This window comes from Castor canadensis, chromosome 1 (genome assembly GCF_047511655.1).
Source record: "Castor canadensis chromosome 1, mCasCan1.hap1v2, whole genome shotgun sequence".
NCBI lineage: Eukaryota > Metazoa > Chordata > Mammalia > Rodentia > Castoridae > Castor > Castor canadensis.
In genome coordinates this window covers 57,030,147-57,049,406 of record NC_133386.1, presented here as the reverse complement: position 1 = coordinate 57,049,406, position 19,260 = coordinate 57,030,147, and the positions used below count along the sequence as shown (strand labels likewise).

Here is a 19,260-nt window from a genome sequence, read left to right as displayed (position 1 = left end):
TTAAAAATGACTTTAAAATATCATGTATTGATTATTTAAAAAATACTGGCTCACTGAGTTACGCAGGTCTTCCAATGTTAGCACATTTCAAAACAAGAGATAAAAAAAATCATTCATTCATTATTATGTATTTATTGGGGAAAAACAAACACCTTATTAAAAAAACATTTATTTATTTATTTTTTTGGAAGCTGCAAAGCTCACAGCACCGTCTTCATCTTTGACCCCTCCCGAGTCTGCTTTTGTATCCAACTGCTTACTTGACATCTCTTCACTCATTCCAAACTCAGTATGAAAAAGATACCACGCTTTCTCTCAAAACTGGTCCTCTGCCATGTCTCTAGCCAGGAAATGAAGTATAACAATGCAAGGCAAAAACCTTTGAAGTGCCCCTTTCTCTCACCACCTCCTCTGCTCCCACAGATCCAATCAGGATCCATCAATGTTGCTGTGCAGTAGACAGTAGCCACATCTGACACAGAAAACCCCCAAGTGGAAACTGCCAGGCTTTACTGCTCAGGCTTAGGTAAGGGGAAGTTGCCCGGCAGCAGGCTCAGCAAGAAGTTTACGAGGCCTATGCAATATGACTCATTGGGCCACAGAATCAATTCCTTTTATGGGAGTATAAGGTGCCCCTTCCATTTGGCTCTAGCCTTGGAGCTGACTGAGATGAGTCTGTTAGGTGTCAAGAGGTGAGTTGTCAAGTCTCAGGGTGATACCATGGAGGGATGATGGGAAAACAAGTATTAGTCCCCATTGCTCGCCCCAGATCAGATCCAAGGGAGGTTCTCTGACTCCTTCAAGTGACTCCTTATATCTTTGGACCTTATGAAACTGAAAAGAACGTTCAGACATGGTGAATAAGAGTGAAATCCATATTCACTACAGGGAACTCTGCTGGCTTCTCAGGGGCTGCGTCCCCTCAACACTGTTGACAGCCTTCTCCTTTCACAGCTTCTGGAATGACTGAAACTAACCCAAAAGCACCATGTTTACAGATCTCCTCAGACTATCTAAACCAGAGCAATTCTCATAACCTCCGGAGGTAACTGAACCAACCCTGGTCTTTGGGTATGGAGTCAGACCAAGTCACACATGTGTAAGATGAGTGGAATAAAAAATACATGCATTTTTCTAAGTAAGAAATTTATGTGATCAAATGGCAATATGACAATATTTTACAGTATAAGGCTACATTCAGACACAATTTATCTTTATTATAAAGTAAATGTTATCAATGTAAATGGCACCTAGGAGGTTTCCTACAACATGTCTATATAAAGCAGTCTTGAAATCCTCCTGTACTTTCAAACTTGGTTGCAAATACAACAGAAAAAACCTGTAAATGACACTTAAAAGCAGGTTTTAAAATACTGACACTATGCTGTTGTACACAGGGTGTTTGGGGTCATGACAATCAAAACATGGCTACTCCAGTGACAGTTGTCCCGTGAGGAGCAGAACAAAGCAGTGAGTGTGCCTCAGGTTTGAGCTCCTGCACAGCGTCTACCGAATACCAGGGTCTTTGAGTAGGTGGGAAATCTAATCCCTCAGGAGCTTGGGAAACCAGGGTTGGGAAAAGGGAAGGAAGGGAAACCTGAGGTCTAACAGGCTCACAGCTGCTATGGAGCAGCTTTAGACATGACCAAAGAAATGGATTTTGTTTTTTTAAGTGTGAATTCTTAGAGCTGCACCCTGGGGTCTGTAGGGAGAAGGGCATCATGCCCCAAAGGTAGGGACTGACATACAAGCCTCATGCTCAGCTGGGAGCCACCAGCATGGAATTTTTACTGGAGAGTGGCATCATTACCTGGGTGCACTGGGTAGAGGGCAGGATGTAAATTACATCAGTTTTTCCCAAAGATTTTTCCAGCATCCAAGCATCTCTGTCTTTGGGGCAATGATAGGACCTAGGAAGCAGAAACTGGCAGCTCTGAGTCATAAAAACAGCAAAGCTTCAGACACATGGAAGGATAACCAGATGTAAGGTGATATTTCTGAGTGCACACACTGAATAGCAGAGCATAAAAGACGTCCAGGGGCTAAAATAAAACCAAGTGATGGGGAAAAATGGAGAGTCCAGAAAGTCAAGGATAGCAACTGAAAAATAATGATATAGCACCTATTACTACTAGTTTAATATAGATAAAAATCATTGAGGATTTATATTGTTTGTGCTATCAATTTTAAAAATACAAATATTATGAGGGCTTTCAAAATGTTTCAAATAACACATACATTCTGGAATAAATATTATTATTCCAGATTCATACTTGATACTACATTTAAACATGTATTTAAGGATATATACATATATATATATATATATATATATATATATATATGTATATATCCCCAGTGTTATATATAGTATGCTGGGATTATATAATTTTTGCAGACCATTTCCGAACATTGATCACACAGCTAAGTGAATGAATGCCAAGAAAACACAGGAAGCATCTGATTGGAGACAATGACAGAGAACATGTTTTATCTATGTATTTACGCACTCTACAAAGGTACACTTGTTCCTTTGTATAAATGAATTTTAAATCATCCATAGGAGATCTTACACTCACAAGTCTTTTCTGTTTTCTTATCTCTACTCTGCAATCAAGTCTTACACGGGAGGGCTACTCAATGGTTTTTGGCTCCTTTTCTCAGAGTCTCATTATCTTCCTTGGAGGTGTGTTTTTAAAAATCGTTTCACATTTCCTATTCAAGCTAAGTGGCTTTTTAAAGATTCTTAACCTTGCAATCTTCATTATCAATGATACTGATACACACACGTTTCAATAAAAATAGTAAATGATTTTCTATCACCTACTTTTTTAGCAGTGTGCTTTTAAAACAGGTTTTATTCCCAGCACTATAGAAAATAACCTCTTAAGCAAAACCAGGCTGATTACTACAGATGACCTTTTCTGCTCTCTGGGATTGACAAAGTGACATAAGCCAGAAAACAGGACAGAGTATGAAAACTCCAAAGTTCCATGAATCCAGAGCACATTAAAAATGCAGCTACAACAGAATTTGAAATTCCTTCCTGCTCAGGGAAGGGTGTAATATCTAGTTACTCTATAGCATGATTTTGTAAATTAGCTTTGTGTGTGGGTAAACTACTTGTATGTCAACCTTACTCCAAGGTTGAAGTAAAGCAGTATGGATATCATCACACCACAGTTATGTGTGGGCTCCTGATATGTAGATAGTTTCACCCCACAGATCATTACAGTCCTCAAGTTAAGGCTAACCCATTCACCACTGCTTCATTTTTCCAAAATAAACTCCTAGCTTAGCAAATGCAAACCTGCTACCTTAGTAATGTGAAAGTAGCCTTTTCACTCTATAGTAAGCCAGTATTTGATAAAGGTGTGAGAAGCTGGATTCCCAGTCTGTGTACATTTCCTCAAGGAGTGACTTAGCATTTAAATTCAACTCAAGTGAAAAACTAAAATGACTGGCTTCAAAAAAATGGATGTAGAGAAGAGAGATTTCTCTTACTTCTGTAACAGAAGTCACCTCGTGGCAAGAGATGCTCTTTTTGGCTTGGTTCACCTGAAGAGGTGATTGATCTTCAACTTTTCTTAGCTATTTAATATGACAGGAACTGACTCAATGTTCATTCTAGTGGAAGAAACAAAATAAACACAAACAGGCTACGACTAGCACAGACAACCAACGGACCCCATTCAACTGAGGGGCCTGCCCATGTGCCACACTGACAAGACAGACTGAGTAAGCAAAATTGTTCTTATTTCTCACCAAATACCACTGTTTCCTAAAACACAATCCTAGTAGGAAAGAGATACTTGTAATCAAGGCCCTCATAGCAATACCTTGGTTGGGCATCTATGACACTACCTGAGGTGAGCTGTCCATCCTACAGTTGTGTTCATAGCCACAGCTCTGGCACATAGTATGTAGCACACTTTTTTTTTTTTTCTGTCTTTATTTTTTGAGACAGGGTCACCCTGGCTAGCCCAGAATGGCCTCAAACTCATGATCCTCCTGCCTCCACCTTGCAAGTGGTGGGATTTTAGACATGCACCACCATGCCCGGCTTGCCACGCTCTTGAGGGAGACCTCTAGAGGAGTGATCTGACACAAAAAACAGACCAAAGAATGACATGATCTTTAGTTGCCTCATCCTACAGCACTTGTTTAGCCATTTACTCTCCCACTAAGCATTCCCACATCTGAGCACATGGAGCAAAATGGCTCCAGATCCCAAGGCAGTGAGCTTAGCTGAAAGCTGGCCCTGAGCTCAGACACACTTCCATTTGTTATGGGTCCAGCTTCAGGTTTCAGATTACTTGATAAATAGCATAACACAAGGGTAATGCAAGTACATTCAGATGATTCTGGTCCTTATCTATACAGTGCCCAAATAAGTAAGGTGACCTAGTGGAGGGACACTTCTGACCTGGGAGATAAAAAGAAAACCAGTCAAATTGCAACTTCTCTAAAATTTCCCATAAAAAGTCAGCTGAACAAAGCATAAGATTCCCTCCTTTTTTTTTTTTTTTACTTTGGCCTCAATGTCAACTTATATTGTTTGTTAAAATTATCAAATGGACAACACATTTTAAATTGCCATGGTAGAGAAAATGTTCTTTGAGGAAAATGGGTCACAAATTGGAAAAATAAGTGAAAGACATTTGTACTGACAGACCCCTAAAACAATAATATACTGAATCTAGAAAATATCCATCTTAAACTAGAATGAAGTTTAGTCAGAAGGCTCAGTAAAACTTAAAACACTGACCAGTAAAAAGGACAGGTAAAATAACTGTTCCATCTTTGACCCTTTCTTGCTTTCCTGCCCCTAGCCTCTTGAAGCAGAGAAACCAAAAGCCATGAAACAGTGCTGGTGTCCTCAGGATCTCTCAGGACAGTTTCCATCTTGGTAGCTTGAATTCTGATCAAGGCAACTGATGGACTGTAAATTTATTTGGAGACACTGGTTCAAAGACCTCATCGTCATCTTCTACCCCTTCCTGTATTGGCTTCATCTTGGCAGAGGCTCGCTGGTGTGGAGAGGACACATCTGTGAGGACACAGAAAGGAAAACAGCTGAATGTACAACCTGCCTCGTACTGGTGTGCTGTAGCAAAGAAAACTCTGGGAATCTAGGGTTAGCACAAGGATTGCAAGTCCCTAAATGCTGTTTCCATCCAGCCACTCACTCTCTCTCTCTCACTCTCCCTCTCTCTCTCTCTCTCTCTCTCTCTCTCTCTCTCACAGTGGTACTGGGTTTGAACTCAGGCACTCTATCACTTGAGCCTCATCTCCCAGGAAACACCCCCCTCTTTTTTTTTGCTTTAGTTATTTTTCAGATAGAGTCTCATGCTTTTTGCCCATACCAGCCTAGGACCATGATCCTCCTACCTATGCCTCCCACGTAGCTGGAATTACAGGCATTAGCCACCACACCTGGCTGAAATCTAACTCTAAATACTTGTTAACAGCAAAGGTGAGCAGAGGGATCTTAGATGTGAAGCAGACCAGCTATAAGATGTCCACAGAAGCTTGTGAACATCAGCTGTGATTCACTGGCAAGGGTGATCAGCAGACAGCAGGGCTGGCCAGCACCGACAGCACCCTGTAGTCAGCGAGCAGAAGCAGGGACCACCTAACGTGTCACAGGCTGCTCCCTGGAAGGCTGCACAGTGCTGAAGGCACAATATCTGGCGCTCTGCCACAATGTGCAGCCTGCTCCCTGGCTCTGGGAATGACACAAACAGAGGCCACATGTATGTGGTCAAGACCAAGGTTTAGGAAACATGTTGAGGGTTCAAATCCCTGCTCTGCTGCTTCCTGGCTGTGTGACCTTGAACCAAGTTACTTCACTTTTTTGTACCTCCGTTTTATCTGTGAAAGAGAAAAAAACAAGAACGCAATCTACCTGCCTCATATAGGTGTTGTAAAGATTAAATGACTGAATATTTATGAAGTTCTCAGATCAGTTTGGGAAATACAGTAATCACTCTGTATTTGTAAGAGTGTAACACTGGTATGGTTTTTGGATAGCAATGGTCTAAATAATGAGAAAATGTGTCAGAATTCATCACTGCCCATATGAATAGCCAATATAGGAAATGGGGTTTGTGCTCAAATCAGGGTTTGTGTTTCTGAATCTGAGCTGTCCTGAGAGCAGCAAGACTGTCTTTTCAATAGCTATGGCTTCCATCATATTTCTAGTCTCCGGATATGATTGAACCTCATAAAATATTAACTTAAGCTGGGTATCTGTGATTAGATAAAACTCTAGGACAAACAACAAGATGGCATGTCTAAGAGCATTAAGTAAGCCAAATCAATAATATCTAGTATTTAGTCATAATTGCATAATACACATAAAAGAAACACACCCAGTTTATTTTGACTGAGGAAGTGGAACTAATTGGTGGGTAGTTTTTAAGCCCATCTATCAAACCAGGGATGACGGCCCATGGTATACTAAGCTGGTAACATTGGAGCCCAAATGGTATCTGACTCTCACCTCCCACCTATCTCTTCATTTTTCAGAAAGAAAAATATAATTTCCAGTTATATGACCTAGCATAACTGGATAGTCAGGTGAAAACTTCCCCAGAACTGTCAGTTTTTCTGTGAAAGAGTTTATTCTGTTCCCACATTTGCCTGGGAATGACATTAAAAAGATAAGAAGCAGCATCTAGCGGGGGACATCCAGGGTTCTTGTAGGCAGGACTCCTTCTCCCTTCTACCATAACTCCTTACAAACTCACTGATCTCCAAATCCAACCCAGCCTTTGCCCCTCTTGCTTCTCTCTGCCTAGAATGGTCCCTCCACTCTCATCCCCACCCACCAAATCTCTACCCATTCCTCAAGGTGGGGTCTCACACATAATCCTTCCTAACATCCTTCTGTGGGAAGCCTCTTCCCTTATCTGAATTCTGGATCACACTGTGGTCACTCTACTTGCACTTTTCCCCTACTGAACACCAAGTACTGAGGGCTGCCACCATGGCTTCCCTCAGCAGAACTATCCCATGCATAGCCAAGACTTTTGCAATTACTTAAATGCATGGTGACAAAAAAAAGGAATCCATGGGAATGCCAAAAACTGATGTTGAGGGTGTAGGAAGCATACATAGACATCATGTTTAATCCTGGATGGGCCAAGCCACACCCCCACTGGTGGTGCACCATCAGCCTTTCTCAAGAGCAGGCAGCTCTCAGGTCCAGGTGAGATGCCATTAAGAAAAGGGACTGCTATCACTCTATTCTGCACCGTCCCCATTATGCTAGAATTTGAAGCCTGGAAATGTTTCCTAAGCCTCTGGTCTTGACTCCTATGCATGTGGCCTCCATCTGTGTCACACAGGAGGCCAGGGACTGGGCTGCATGTTTGTGGCCAAGTACCGAGTAATTTTCCCTCACTGCTGCTGAAGGAAATTACTTGCACATAGTTGGCCTGTTTGACTCTGCTTATGGCATGATCAAGAGCTTTGTCCTCTCAAGGAAACGTTAATAAGGCTTAACAGTTCAATCACCCACGAATGCCTTTTCATCCAATCAGCAAGAAAACTCAATCAGTGAGTGACTACAAGGTGCTAGCCACTAGGTAAAATGCTGGGGAAGTAAAACTGGATCAGATCTAGTCTGTGACTCAGTCTTATTTCTCAGGAACTTAAAATGCTTCTCAAAGACATCCATTCCCACCATGTTCACACTGGTATTTCTACTTTACACTCAGAAGCAAGAACAACCTGAGAAAGAAGACAAAGAGACTGGCCGCTATGGATGACTTCATTCTTCACCAGTGAGTGAGCTACACAGACAGAAATACACCCTAGGCTAGCAGAGTGGCTCAAGTGGTAGAGCACCTTCCTAACAAGCATGAGGCCCTGAGTTCAAACCCCAGTACCACAAAAAAAAAATCTGGAATGAAAAATCATGTGGCCCTAACAAACAGCTGGTAAGATTTTTTGTACAAAATACTGAGAATACTTCAGACCTATGGCTGAGTTACAATCTATGAACCTCCCAAGTCCCAGTCTTCACCACATTGCTTCATTGCTTTTCCACCATGACAGACTGGAGGAACAGGCTTGACTTACAGCAGCTAGAAGCTATCCAGAGCCTCTTGGCTAACTGACCCCTTCCATCAAAGACACAGAGAGAATCCATTCTTTACAGCCCTCTCAGTTAGACTGGGCCTCATGTAGCACTGAAGGCCAAGTATGATGTTAATTGCCAGAAACAACAATCACAGATAGCAGAGAGACTGGCTTTGAGGAGCAAGGAGCTCACCTGGCCCCTAGTTGTGGTCTCTCCAACATACTGGAAGACCTTCTGGTTCAGGGGAAAGACTCAGAGTCTATCACCACACAGCTGGAAATTATTTCCTTGCCCCCTAATAAATTCAAAGCCAATTTGGAGTTTATGAGCAGAAAGTGAGGGAATATCACACTTAAAGGGAACTATCTTACATTTCACAAGTTGAACATGAAAACATTCTTTTTGCAAGTTTGTATGGTTGTTCATTAATTTTACACACTGAAATGTCACTAGAAATTTTCCCAGAAGGTCCAACTACTATTTGTGAAAGCAGGGGAGGAGGGGAGAGGAACAAATACAGCTTAGCTTTAGTTGAGTGCTTTTTCATAGTAACTGTGTCATTTGAGGACATTGCTATAAGGTCATGAAATCTGAATAGTGTTTTACTTCTCATACACTCCAAATTCTAGAGCATGGGAAAATAATTCCATATATATAAAATTTCCAAAAAACTGATTCTTATTCTTCTTTTATTAAAACCACTTTTACAGTTGTGAGACAGATGTGGCTAACTATATCCTGTTGTATTATGATCAGAAAGAGATAATTATTTTTTGTTATTAATTATAATCACCTTCTAACTAGCTGGGCTTTGGCTACTACTTACTGCAATTTATTATAAAAATATATGAAATAGTCTCAGACTGAACTGCACTCCATACTTATCAGGTGTGAAACTCTTAAGCAGTTATGTCATCAGTGACTACTGCTTAGGAGATACTTCATATTACACCAAGTGGCAAAAAAATCACCTGCTAAAGGGACCTTCATGTCCTTTCTGCTGATGCCACTGCACCAAGAATGTGCAGCCAGTGCTGATGCCATACTCACAGAATACTCAGGTGCAGCACCAGGCTTCACCTGAGGGTCAGAAAGAAAATCTCAAACTCAAAAACTGGGTTTTGAGCAAATGCAGAAGTCTGAGACACAGCAGTAAGATCCCTGAACCAAACAGCAGACACCTCCACCTATACCAGACATAGGGGGGGACAGAACCGTGGACACCCAGAAGAAGACTTGGATCTGTCCAGCACAGTCTCAGCAGACTTGTTCAGACAGTGGCTAGTGCAGGCTCTGAGCTGAGGAGGGCCGGAGCTTTCCATGAGGTTCCACTATGTGTCTTTGAGTGTCCTTGCCTGATGTGCAAACTAGACCCAGGGCCCCAAGGAGAACAGGCTGAGGTACCCCACAGACCCTTTTCTGTATTCTTCAAGTCTGGAGTTGAAAAGCCACAGAGGATTTTTTACACATGAGCCAGGGGGAATCAGATGTTACAATCCGTCAAAATTTTGGTGTACAGAGGAGGTAAAACTTAGTAAGAGAAATTCCCTGTGTCAGAATTCTGTGCCTCTTAAGCACATTTCTATTTCAGTGTGCTTCTAATTACATGGGAGCCTGAGAGCCTCTCCTAGGAAAGAAAAGTAAACAGATACGTTGACTGTTCTTAAATCCAGAATGAAGGTCACTCTGTTCCTGAGGATGGGTTAGCTATTCAATCCCAAGCTGCAAATAAGTAAAGTAGCATGATGTGAAGTTTGTCAAGTGACTTTCCCTTGGCTTAACAAACACACTTTTATAATCTATCTCATATAATGTTCTAAGATTTTTTTCCTCTCCCCTGTTAACTTTGATGACATTTTCTTCATTCCTTTCAAAGCGTTATTATTTTTATTATGTTTAACCATCTGACCAACTGCTTTAGCAAGTAATTAAAAACCTTATAAGGCCCCAGAATTTTAATTAGATTATACAATTTTTGATGAATGGGAATGGGGAAGGATTTAATGGCTTTCTTTGCTAGAAAGGGTTATCATTCTTTTCCTGCCATAGCCTATTTATAAATTCTTTTTTGTTGGGGATGTTAGCAGGAGCTCCAACAAAGCTACATCCCAGACTTTTTAAATTTAGTTTGAATTGAAGTTTTCTTTCTTTCATTCTTTTTTTTCTTTTTTTGATGGTACTGAGGTTTGAACTTGAGCCACACAGCCAGCCCTCTCTTTTTCTTTTAAGACAGGGTCTTGCTGTGTAGCGCAGGTTGGCCTTGAACTGGCTATGTAGTCTGAGCTGTTTTCTAATTTGAGATCTTTCTTCCTCCACCTCCCAAATGCTGGATTACAGGTGTGCAACACCACACCCAGCTTGAATTGAAGCTTTCTAAATAAAAATGAAGAGTAACCACAGCCTTTGCACCTAATTTTCCCTCAAATAGACTAAGCTGCAGCACTGAGGAACTTGAGCAAAGTGTACAAAACTAGGGCAGAAGGGGAGATTGGTGTAGGTTACTGACTTCTTGGAAGAGGTTTTCTCTGGATCAACAGGTCACTCTCAGATCATGTCCTGACTACCTTACTGGGTGATCAAGCCCTCAGCTGCATGGCACCAGGGTACATTGCCCAAGGAAAGGCAGAAGTCCTACAGGCCCTTCCTGCCTACAAAGAGGAAGCTGTATTGTCAAGGAGACGGTGAGTGAAGCCAGGGGGAGAGAGAAGGCAGGTTCCAGGATGGCAGCTCTGCAACAGCTCAGAGAACAACCAGTGCAAGATGAGGCAGAAGGATGGGAGACTCTGAGAGAAAGGGCTCTGAGAGAAAGGATACGGAATTGGTGCACTGCGAGAGTGGAGATAGAAGACAGAAAAGACAGGGACAAGGAAATGAAAGGCAAGTAGAATTACCACAAAAATAAAAAGCAGTTGAAAAGGCATAGTTCAAATAGAGAACAACCACTGAGAGACTTTAAGAAGAATGAAGGAGCTTCTACCTAAAAGAATAACCTGAAACTGGAAGATAACTGGGGATTCAGTGGATAAGATGTTTCCTTTCAATAAAAGCAAGGCAATAAAACTACGTCAGGGGGAAAAAACACTCTGAGTACTGAGTAAACTGTGGCATGACATGTACAAATAACAGTAGGAATAAGTTTCTGATGTGCCACTGCACAGTGTGTGACTATACTAAACAACACGGCATTGCAGGTTTTAAAATAGCTAGAAGAGGGGATTTTCAATGTTCTCACTACAAAGAAATGATAAGGTGAAGCCACTCTGATTTGATGATTATGCAATGTACACACGTATCAAAATATCACATTGTACCCCACATATATACAATATTATGTGGCAATCAAAAATAAAAAAGTATCTAGATTACAAAAACTTGTGGGATGGTTTTTATGTTGTGTACAAAAGGAAAAGAATGCATTTGTACTTGATATTAGGAACCATCTCCTTTAACAAAGTAAGAGTCATGACACTGGAACCAAAAAGAAATAAATGTAGACACAGCCACAAATTAAGGTTGACCCAAAATGTCAACCTTTATTTGTTTTAAAGTTTATGAAACAAAATACCACAGACAAAGCAAGGCAGATTTAATTATAGTTTAAAAACAGAACATATAGCAATCTTAATAGTTACAGAATAAAGATGAGACCCATAACAGTTTGAAGATAGAAAATAATAAAAAAGGTAAGGAAACCAATATCCTTGCCTTTAAAAATGGTTCAGAGAGAAAAAGAAAGGGAGGGTTAAGTATGTTTACAATGTTACAAAGGCAAACAAGAGAAAAATAAAAACTAGTGAGCAAAAAGGGGAAGGGAAGTCAGCAGTGAGGACCTAGGTTAGAAGATGGAGGTGAAGTGGATACATCAATGAAGAACAGCACATCACTTAGCATTTGAACAAAAATTGTTCCAAAGTAATTTTTCCTTAGGAGTAGGACTAAAATTAAGTTGGAGAGGGTCAGTATTTATCATCATAAGATTTCCCTTTTTGCTATCTGGACTCTAGGTAGGTATATTAATTTGATAATTTAAAATTTTTAATTTACATTAAAATGTCTACCTGTGTAAAACCTCTTCATTGGCACTTCAGATGAGAACACGCCATGAACTTTGATCACATGATAAAGCAAGAGCACACAAGGGAGGGGTGAGGATAGGTAACACACCTAAAAAACTAGCTAGCATTTGTTGCCCTTAATGCAGAGAAACTAAAGCAGATACCTTAAAAGCAACTGAGGCCAATAGGAAAAGGGGACCAGGTACTAGAGAAAAGGTTAGTTCAAGAAGAATTAACTTAGAAGGTAACACACACGCACAGAAAATCAATCCGAGTCAACTCCCTGTATAGCTATTCTTATCTCAACTAGCAAAAACCCTTGTTCCTTCCTATTATTGCTTATACTCTCCCTTCAACAAAATTAGAGATAAGGGCAAAATAGTTTCTGCCAGGTAGCGAGGGGGTAAGGGAGGAGGGGGGTGCAAGAGAGGGAGCAGGGGGAAAGGGAGAAAAGTGACCCAAACATTGTATGCATATATGAATAAAATAAAAATTTTTTAAAAATTAAAATTAAAAAAAAAAAAAAAGAACACACCATGAGGGAATAGTGACCATCAGTGGACTGGGGAGCACAGGGGCTCTGGAGACCAAGTGTGCAAAGGAATTTCATTCTCACTAGAAAGGAAAAAATGAACATCTATCCGTAGGGTGGTTGTGAGGATTAAATGACAGTGCAAAGGAAAGAGGCTGTCCTCGCATATCCCCAAATAACTTCACGCTCACATGGACATGGTAACTGTAGCAGGGCAGAAAGCAAAGCGAGAACTTGCCGTACATTCAACACCTCTGTTTCAAGCCTAGCCAATGACCACACCAAGTTATTTCAGCTCCCAAAGCTATACTTTACTCATCTTCAAAACGGAGGTGTTGCTTTTCTCTAGCCCTTTTGGTGAATCTGAGAATTTCCCACGGGCTCCTCGCCCATACACCAGCTGCCTGATCACATCGCCTTTCTACTTCTCTCTGTATAATTCATGCAAAACTTACTGTTTATAAGTCTATGTTTGTTCACAGTGGCAATGAAATACAAATTGAATTGAACAAATTATTTCATGAGAACAGACTTGAAACTAAGACTGTCATATTGGCTTTTTGGTATCTTTCCAGGTAAATAAATACCTGTGAGATGTGAGGGAAACTCACTTTGTCAGATGTGTTGCTAGTCTGCAGATTAGAGTACTAACCAGATATGAGCTAACTTGACTTAAACATATGTGTACAACTAGGTCATGTGGAATTAGTAGGTCATCCAGAGTACTACCTTGACACTAATAACAAAAATTACTTAAGACACTTTTTCTCAGGAAGAAATATCTCTCTAAATATTTCATAATATCTTTAATAACAAATTTTAATTATTTCATGAAAAAGGCATAGTTTAAACTCACAAACTGTCAAAGATGAGTTCCAACTGACTATATTGCCCATATCGTCTCATGATATGAAAAAAAACCACACACACAATCCTAAAACAACAGATTATTTGACACCAATTAACTAAAAAAAGTTATTGATCTTTCAAGGAAACAAGAAGCCTTCCTGTCTTCATGGCAATGCCTGTGCTTGGCAACATGTTTTAGGGATGGACTGTCAAACTGTGTGTGTGAGAGAGAGACTGAGAGGCAGAGAGAGCTTTATACATTATATCATTGTATGTGAGGAGGTAAAACCTTATAAGGAGCAAAGACAACAAGAAGATGACAAGGTTCTATGACCTTGTATCTGACCAAACACCTGGTGACACATCTTGGAAATCCAGTACCTTCTTCTCTTCCTATCTCACAATCACACATGTGAACATGAAACCAGTAAACAAAGCAATGGAGAGAGAAAAGAGTTAACTGGACTATGAGCTATTCAATAATAGAACTCAATTTTCCCCAGACTATCTCATCATCTTTTTCCTTTTAAATAACATTTTGAAGTGGAACACAGAATCTGTGTGGGAGACTATAGAGAGATCTTGCTGTGTAGCTGGCACTGTGACATGTGTAAAAATAGAGTACACTATAAGAAGTGGGAGTGGCAGTAATTTCATTCAAACGGTTCACTTAAAGTTTCCTTTCACCTTTTTGTGAGTTGCATTTGCTGTGCAATGCTATGAAGTATGCTTGTGGCATCATACTGGCTGAGACCTTTAAGAGCAGTGCTTTCACCAGAGTCCATGGAAAAACTAGTCCAACCTACCACAAACAAGAAATAGGAGGGTGGTGTAACCACCTGCACAGGATGCAATCAGCAGAATTTCATAATGCAGGGAATTCTGCAGCCTCTCAAAGTGTCGTTCACAGATCAGCCACATGGGCATCACCTGGGCATGTGTTAGCATGTAGACTGCCAGGTCCACTTCACACCTGGTACATTAGGATCGTTAATAAGATTCTGGGTGAGTCACATCTATGTTTAAGAAGCAATGTTCTACAGACAAAACACACACACACACAAATCAAAATAAACACAAAAACAAAACACAGAAACAGAGAGAAAGATGCATAGAAGGGGAGCATTTAAACAGACTTTGGCAATATATCCACCAAATGCAATGTACACATCCTGCTGGAATAACAGCACCTGCTGTGACTGGCTCACAGCATTGTCAGGTTCGAACTCAAGAATGGATATGAAAGTGATCAGTAAGTCATAAAGCATCAGAAAATGTTATTTGCATCCTTTTTTCTTTCTAAAACAAAGAGGCAATTTTGAAACCAAGCCATAAGATAACAATTTCCCTACTCATAAAAACTGGTCAAGCTGTTTTTCAGGACACAGGGTCAAGACCCTAGGACCTGACCTAAAATGACCTTGTTAGCCTTGCAGAACCAAAGATTTCCAAGGAACAGAAGCTGAGGAATGCAAACAGGGCCTCATAGGCCTAGATTAAAGAAAGGGGTGCTGGCAACAGTTCTGAATTATCCACAAGTTGGACCTAGTTCAGCTTACAGGGTACAGATATCCCACTTAGGGCTCCTAGTGATAAACAGCCTTCTCTTTCCCCTTATTCCAGCTGCTTACCTTTTTCTTTTAATGGGGACTAGATAGGAGACAGACTTGAGCTTGTCTCTTGTTTCCTTGTTAGTTGCCCTTCAATAAACGAATCTCCGCACCACCGCCCCCCCTCCCCGCCCCGCCCCACCCCGCCAAAACCCAGAGGCACAGTATTGGCTCCTATGCTTGCTGGGCAATGAGTGGTTATCAATCTGGCCTTACAAGCATGAGCTCTACAATCAGACAGGATTCCTAGATTTGTATCCCAGCACCCACACTGTGGAACTGAAATGAATGCATAGCATTTCCTATTTCTTCATCTGAAAAGTAAAGTAATAGCTACTGGGGTGGCCTGGGTGACTGAAGACTGCCCTCTCATGAGCCCCTTCCTGCCCAGCAGGAAGACTCAACAACATACCCCCGGTGTAGAGATTCTGGCCCGGGAACGTGAGCAGTGGCGCACACCACCCCAGAGCCAGAGTTCTAAGTGTCTTGGATTCGTGTGCTATTGCTGTCTTCCCTCAGCCACAACAATGGCAACAGTCCTGAGGACTGCTCCTTTGGCCAGGTCCTGGAGTGGGAAGACACACTCTACGCTTAACACCTTCAAAACAATAGCCATGGAACAAAATGCAATCATTTCCAAGCTCTCAATGTGTGCTGTCCTCACAGTCCTCTTTAGGTTTGTACAGAACACATTTCTATGCCTAGACTTTGCCTTGGAAGCCTACTTCTGAAGAAGTTAAAAACATACTATTATGGCGTATTGCCTATTTTGAGTTGAAGGCACTTAAAAAACAGGTAGAAGACTATTACTCTGACCTTCCTTCTATTTCTTACAATGAATGAAATGAAATGAAATTCCCAGGTGCCCTCCCTGTACTAAAAGGAAAACAGCATTCTTACCAAGAACAGGAAGGTGAGTCAGAATTCTGTGCCATCTTTATTTAAAAAAAGATAAATATCCTTATTTAACTCTTTCAACATAACTTGGTTGCTTTTCCGTTACTCCCCATCTTTGTCCAATTCAGTACATTTAAATGTTTGACCCTGTTTCTTTGGGTCTTCATTTTCTTATGATGGTTCCATGCCATGTAAAACTTGTATTAAATGTGTATGCTTTTTCTCCTGTTAATTTATCTTATGTCAATTTAATTCTCAGGCCCAGCCAAAAGAAAAGCCTAAAAGGAACGAGGTAACATTTTGCCTCTTTTGCATGACAATTATATGGCCTTATAAATCCCAACCTCCCCTGACAATGTAATACTTAATATTTAAAATTGTCAGTACAAGGCTAGGCACTGCTGGTTCACATCTGTCTACTTGGGAGCAGCTGAGATTGGGAGGATCTGGGTTCCAGGCCACACCAGGCAAAACAGTTTTTGAGACTCCATTTCAACAGAAAAAATGTGGACATGTTGGTGTGCACATGTCAATACAGCAACAGAGGGAGTTTAAAATAAAAAGATCACAGTCCAGGCCAGCCTGGGTTAAACACAAACAAACAAACAAGACCCATCTGCGAAATGACCAAAGCCAAAAGGGCTGGAGGCACTGCTCAAGTAATAGAATACCTGCCTCATAAGCGAGAAGCCCTAAGTTCAAACTCCAGTACTGCCAAGAGTTAAAAACCATACGGTTAGGGTTGTTGATTAGTGCTTGCATTTTTTTAAAAGTTGCTTTGGTTTAAAATGATGTAAATATGAAGATTTTAGTTTAGGCAATGAAAGATTTTGACTTCTGCAGCTTCATGTGAATTTGTTCAAGTTCTCACACTCACAATATTCAATGAATTTTAAGCATTGAATTCTTAAACTAATTTAGCTTCTCTCATTTTACTGTCTAATTTTCAACATCTGTGTCATTAGTGTTACCTAAAATGACTTGAAACAGTCAGACTAGCTAGCAGTCTTGGAAAACCTCTCTTGGTAGGTGTGTGAATGAGATACCTCACACAGGTGTTGAACATCATTTTCGGAATATCCCCTCACCCAATCACATTTTAACTCTTGGCACTCACACTGAGACAATCAACCAGCAGTAAAACATCTATCAACTGTTTTCCTATCATTTTTTAAGCAGTGTTGGAGTTTGAATCTAGGGTCCTGTGCTACTAGGCAGGTACTCTACCACTTGAACCATGACCTTAGCCTTTTGCTTTTAGTGTTTTTTTGAGATGAGGTCTCTCGCTTTTTTTGTTTGGACTGGCTTTGGACTGCAAGCCTCCCACCTCAACCTCCTATGTAACTGGGATTAAGGTATAAACCCCAGGACCCAGCCTGAACTCTGTTATACTATTCCAGAAAACTAATATTGAAGGAAAGTATATAGCAAAACAAGTGAACAATTTTTGAACTGGAAGTAAGAGTTCTAAAGATGGATTTTAGCTGATATATGTAATAGAGGGAAAAATGCTAGGAAACCAAATAGTTACTTTCAAAGTTATTTTTCTAATTACAATTGCCATTTGTCTCTTCCAGGGGCCCCTGCCAGACCGTGAAGGATTATCAGCCTTCGTGTGACTTACGAAGAGAAGACAAGCTAGAGGAGCCCCGCAGAAACTGGTGAAAGCCATCTTCACCATCACTGGAGCTGGCAATGCTGTTCCTCATTTCCAGCATGGAGATCTGTGCACAAAGGCTGAGCTGATGCTCCAACTTTTTGGCCTTCTGCAAAGCAAAATTTAAAAATGTCTGAGATTTATGGGACTTGAATCATATAGTCCCTGTAAGTAGCATGTATTTTTCCTTGAACTAAGTTAGTACAAAAATAAAAATATCTGGTATACATCAAGTGCCTCAGAAATGAAAGTTATCACTTTTGTTATTAGCCATTTCCGTAAAGACATAATTAAAACTGTAATATGTTCAATAACATTTATAAATCTGAAATAACAAACACAATCTGGTTTTTGTTGTTGTTTTGTTGTTTTCAGTGCTGGGGCTAGAACCCAAGGCTTCATGCATGCCAGGCAGGTGCTCTAACACTGAGCTACATCCCTAGCTCTCACTTAACTTGATAAGCAGCCACTGAGACAATGACACAATCATACTCAGTGTTCTAGAGATCAGTACCTAACACAGAAACAATGTCTTGTAAGTTCTCATCCTTTTAGTTTCCTTATATCCAAAAGTGAGAAATTAAGATCAAATTAGAAACTGCTGAAGACCTATGCAGCTCTGAAAGTCCTCCCTCTTCCTATCACCCACGGGTATCCTGGGAGGGGTCTGACCAGGGAGATGTGCAAACCTAGAAGCCACCAAGGCTAATCTGCCAAATTCCTGTTTGTCAGGCAGCTTTTGTCTGCTGCCTTCCCTGGCCTACTTCACCCCTAATCCTCTCACCACACTCCCCTTACCATCCTCCTTAGAAATTGCTTAAAAGACTCTTGAAGTAGACAGTACCTTGTACCCATAAATGCCGGTCCTTTATAGACCCCTAAAAGATTTACAGATTTATTAAATCCTTGATACTTATAGACCCCTAAGTAGTGGCAAATATAACAACTTCAGAATAGCTCCTCATTCTCAAGAAATGATTCACTGTAGAATCTCTGCATTTTAAGTATCCCCTCTGCATTTAACACATGTCTACTTAATGGAAACTCAGGAAAACACATTGGGGAAAGTGAAGTACACTCACTATGCATATTAACTTTGTGAAAATTCAGGTAAGTACTTACTTTATCATTTAAGGTGGGATCATTCAATGAGTAGAGCTTATTGGTAATGTCTTTTCCTATAAGATACCTAAATATTTCATACAGGAAAGGCTCTGATTCCAAAAAGTAAGTTAATCTCTCTCTTGACCAACATAAAAATCTGCAGTTATCATCTGCAACAATGGTGACCTGTCAGAAAAACAAATATACAAAGAAAAAAGTACATTTACACATGTGTATTATGACCGAAGTAACTTGGGAGAAATACAGAATGTTTAGCAGACATTATCATAGCAACGATTTATCAAATTAGCTGAAAAGCCAATGTGCACAAGCTTCTATAACTATATATAAAATTATATTAAAAGCAAGCAATCTGTAGACTAAGCACAAGCAAATCCTCTGAGTTTTGTTTATGAAGTCTGGGTATAGAAGAATGGCCACTGTGTCAATATCATTGCTGTAGAGTG

General features: G+C 40.5%; 1 protein-coding gene across 2 annotated transcripts in view; it reads right to left on the bottom strand.

Moving 5' to 3' along the window:
- Window positions 1-1,129: 1,129 nt before the first annotated feature.
- Popdc1 (popeye domain cAMP effector 1) overlaps window positions 1,130-19,260 on the bottom strand; it is a 40,923-nt gene continuing 22,792 nt past the window's right edge. For both annotated transcript variants that reach the window (XM_020181823.2, XM_074077732.1), the window contains exons 6-8: window positions 18,812-18,979; window positions 17,657-17,798; window positions 1,130-5,050 (exon numbers count right to left, since the gene is read on the bottom strand). In XM_020181823.2, coding sequence (XP_020037412.2) covers window positions 4,926-5,050; window positions 17,657-17,798; window positions 18,812-18,979 — 435 coding nt within the window. In that variant the 3' untranslated portion in view covers window positions 1,130-4,925. The remainder of the gene's footprint in view (window positions 5,051-17,656; window positions 17,799-18,811; window positions 18,980-19,260) is intronic.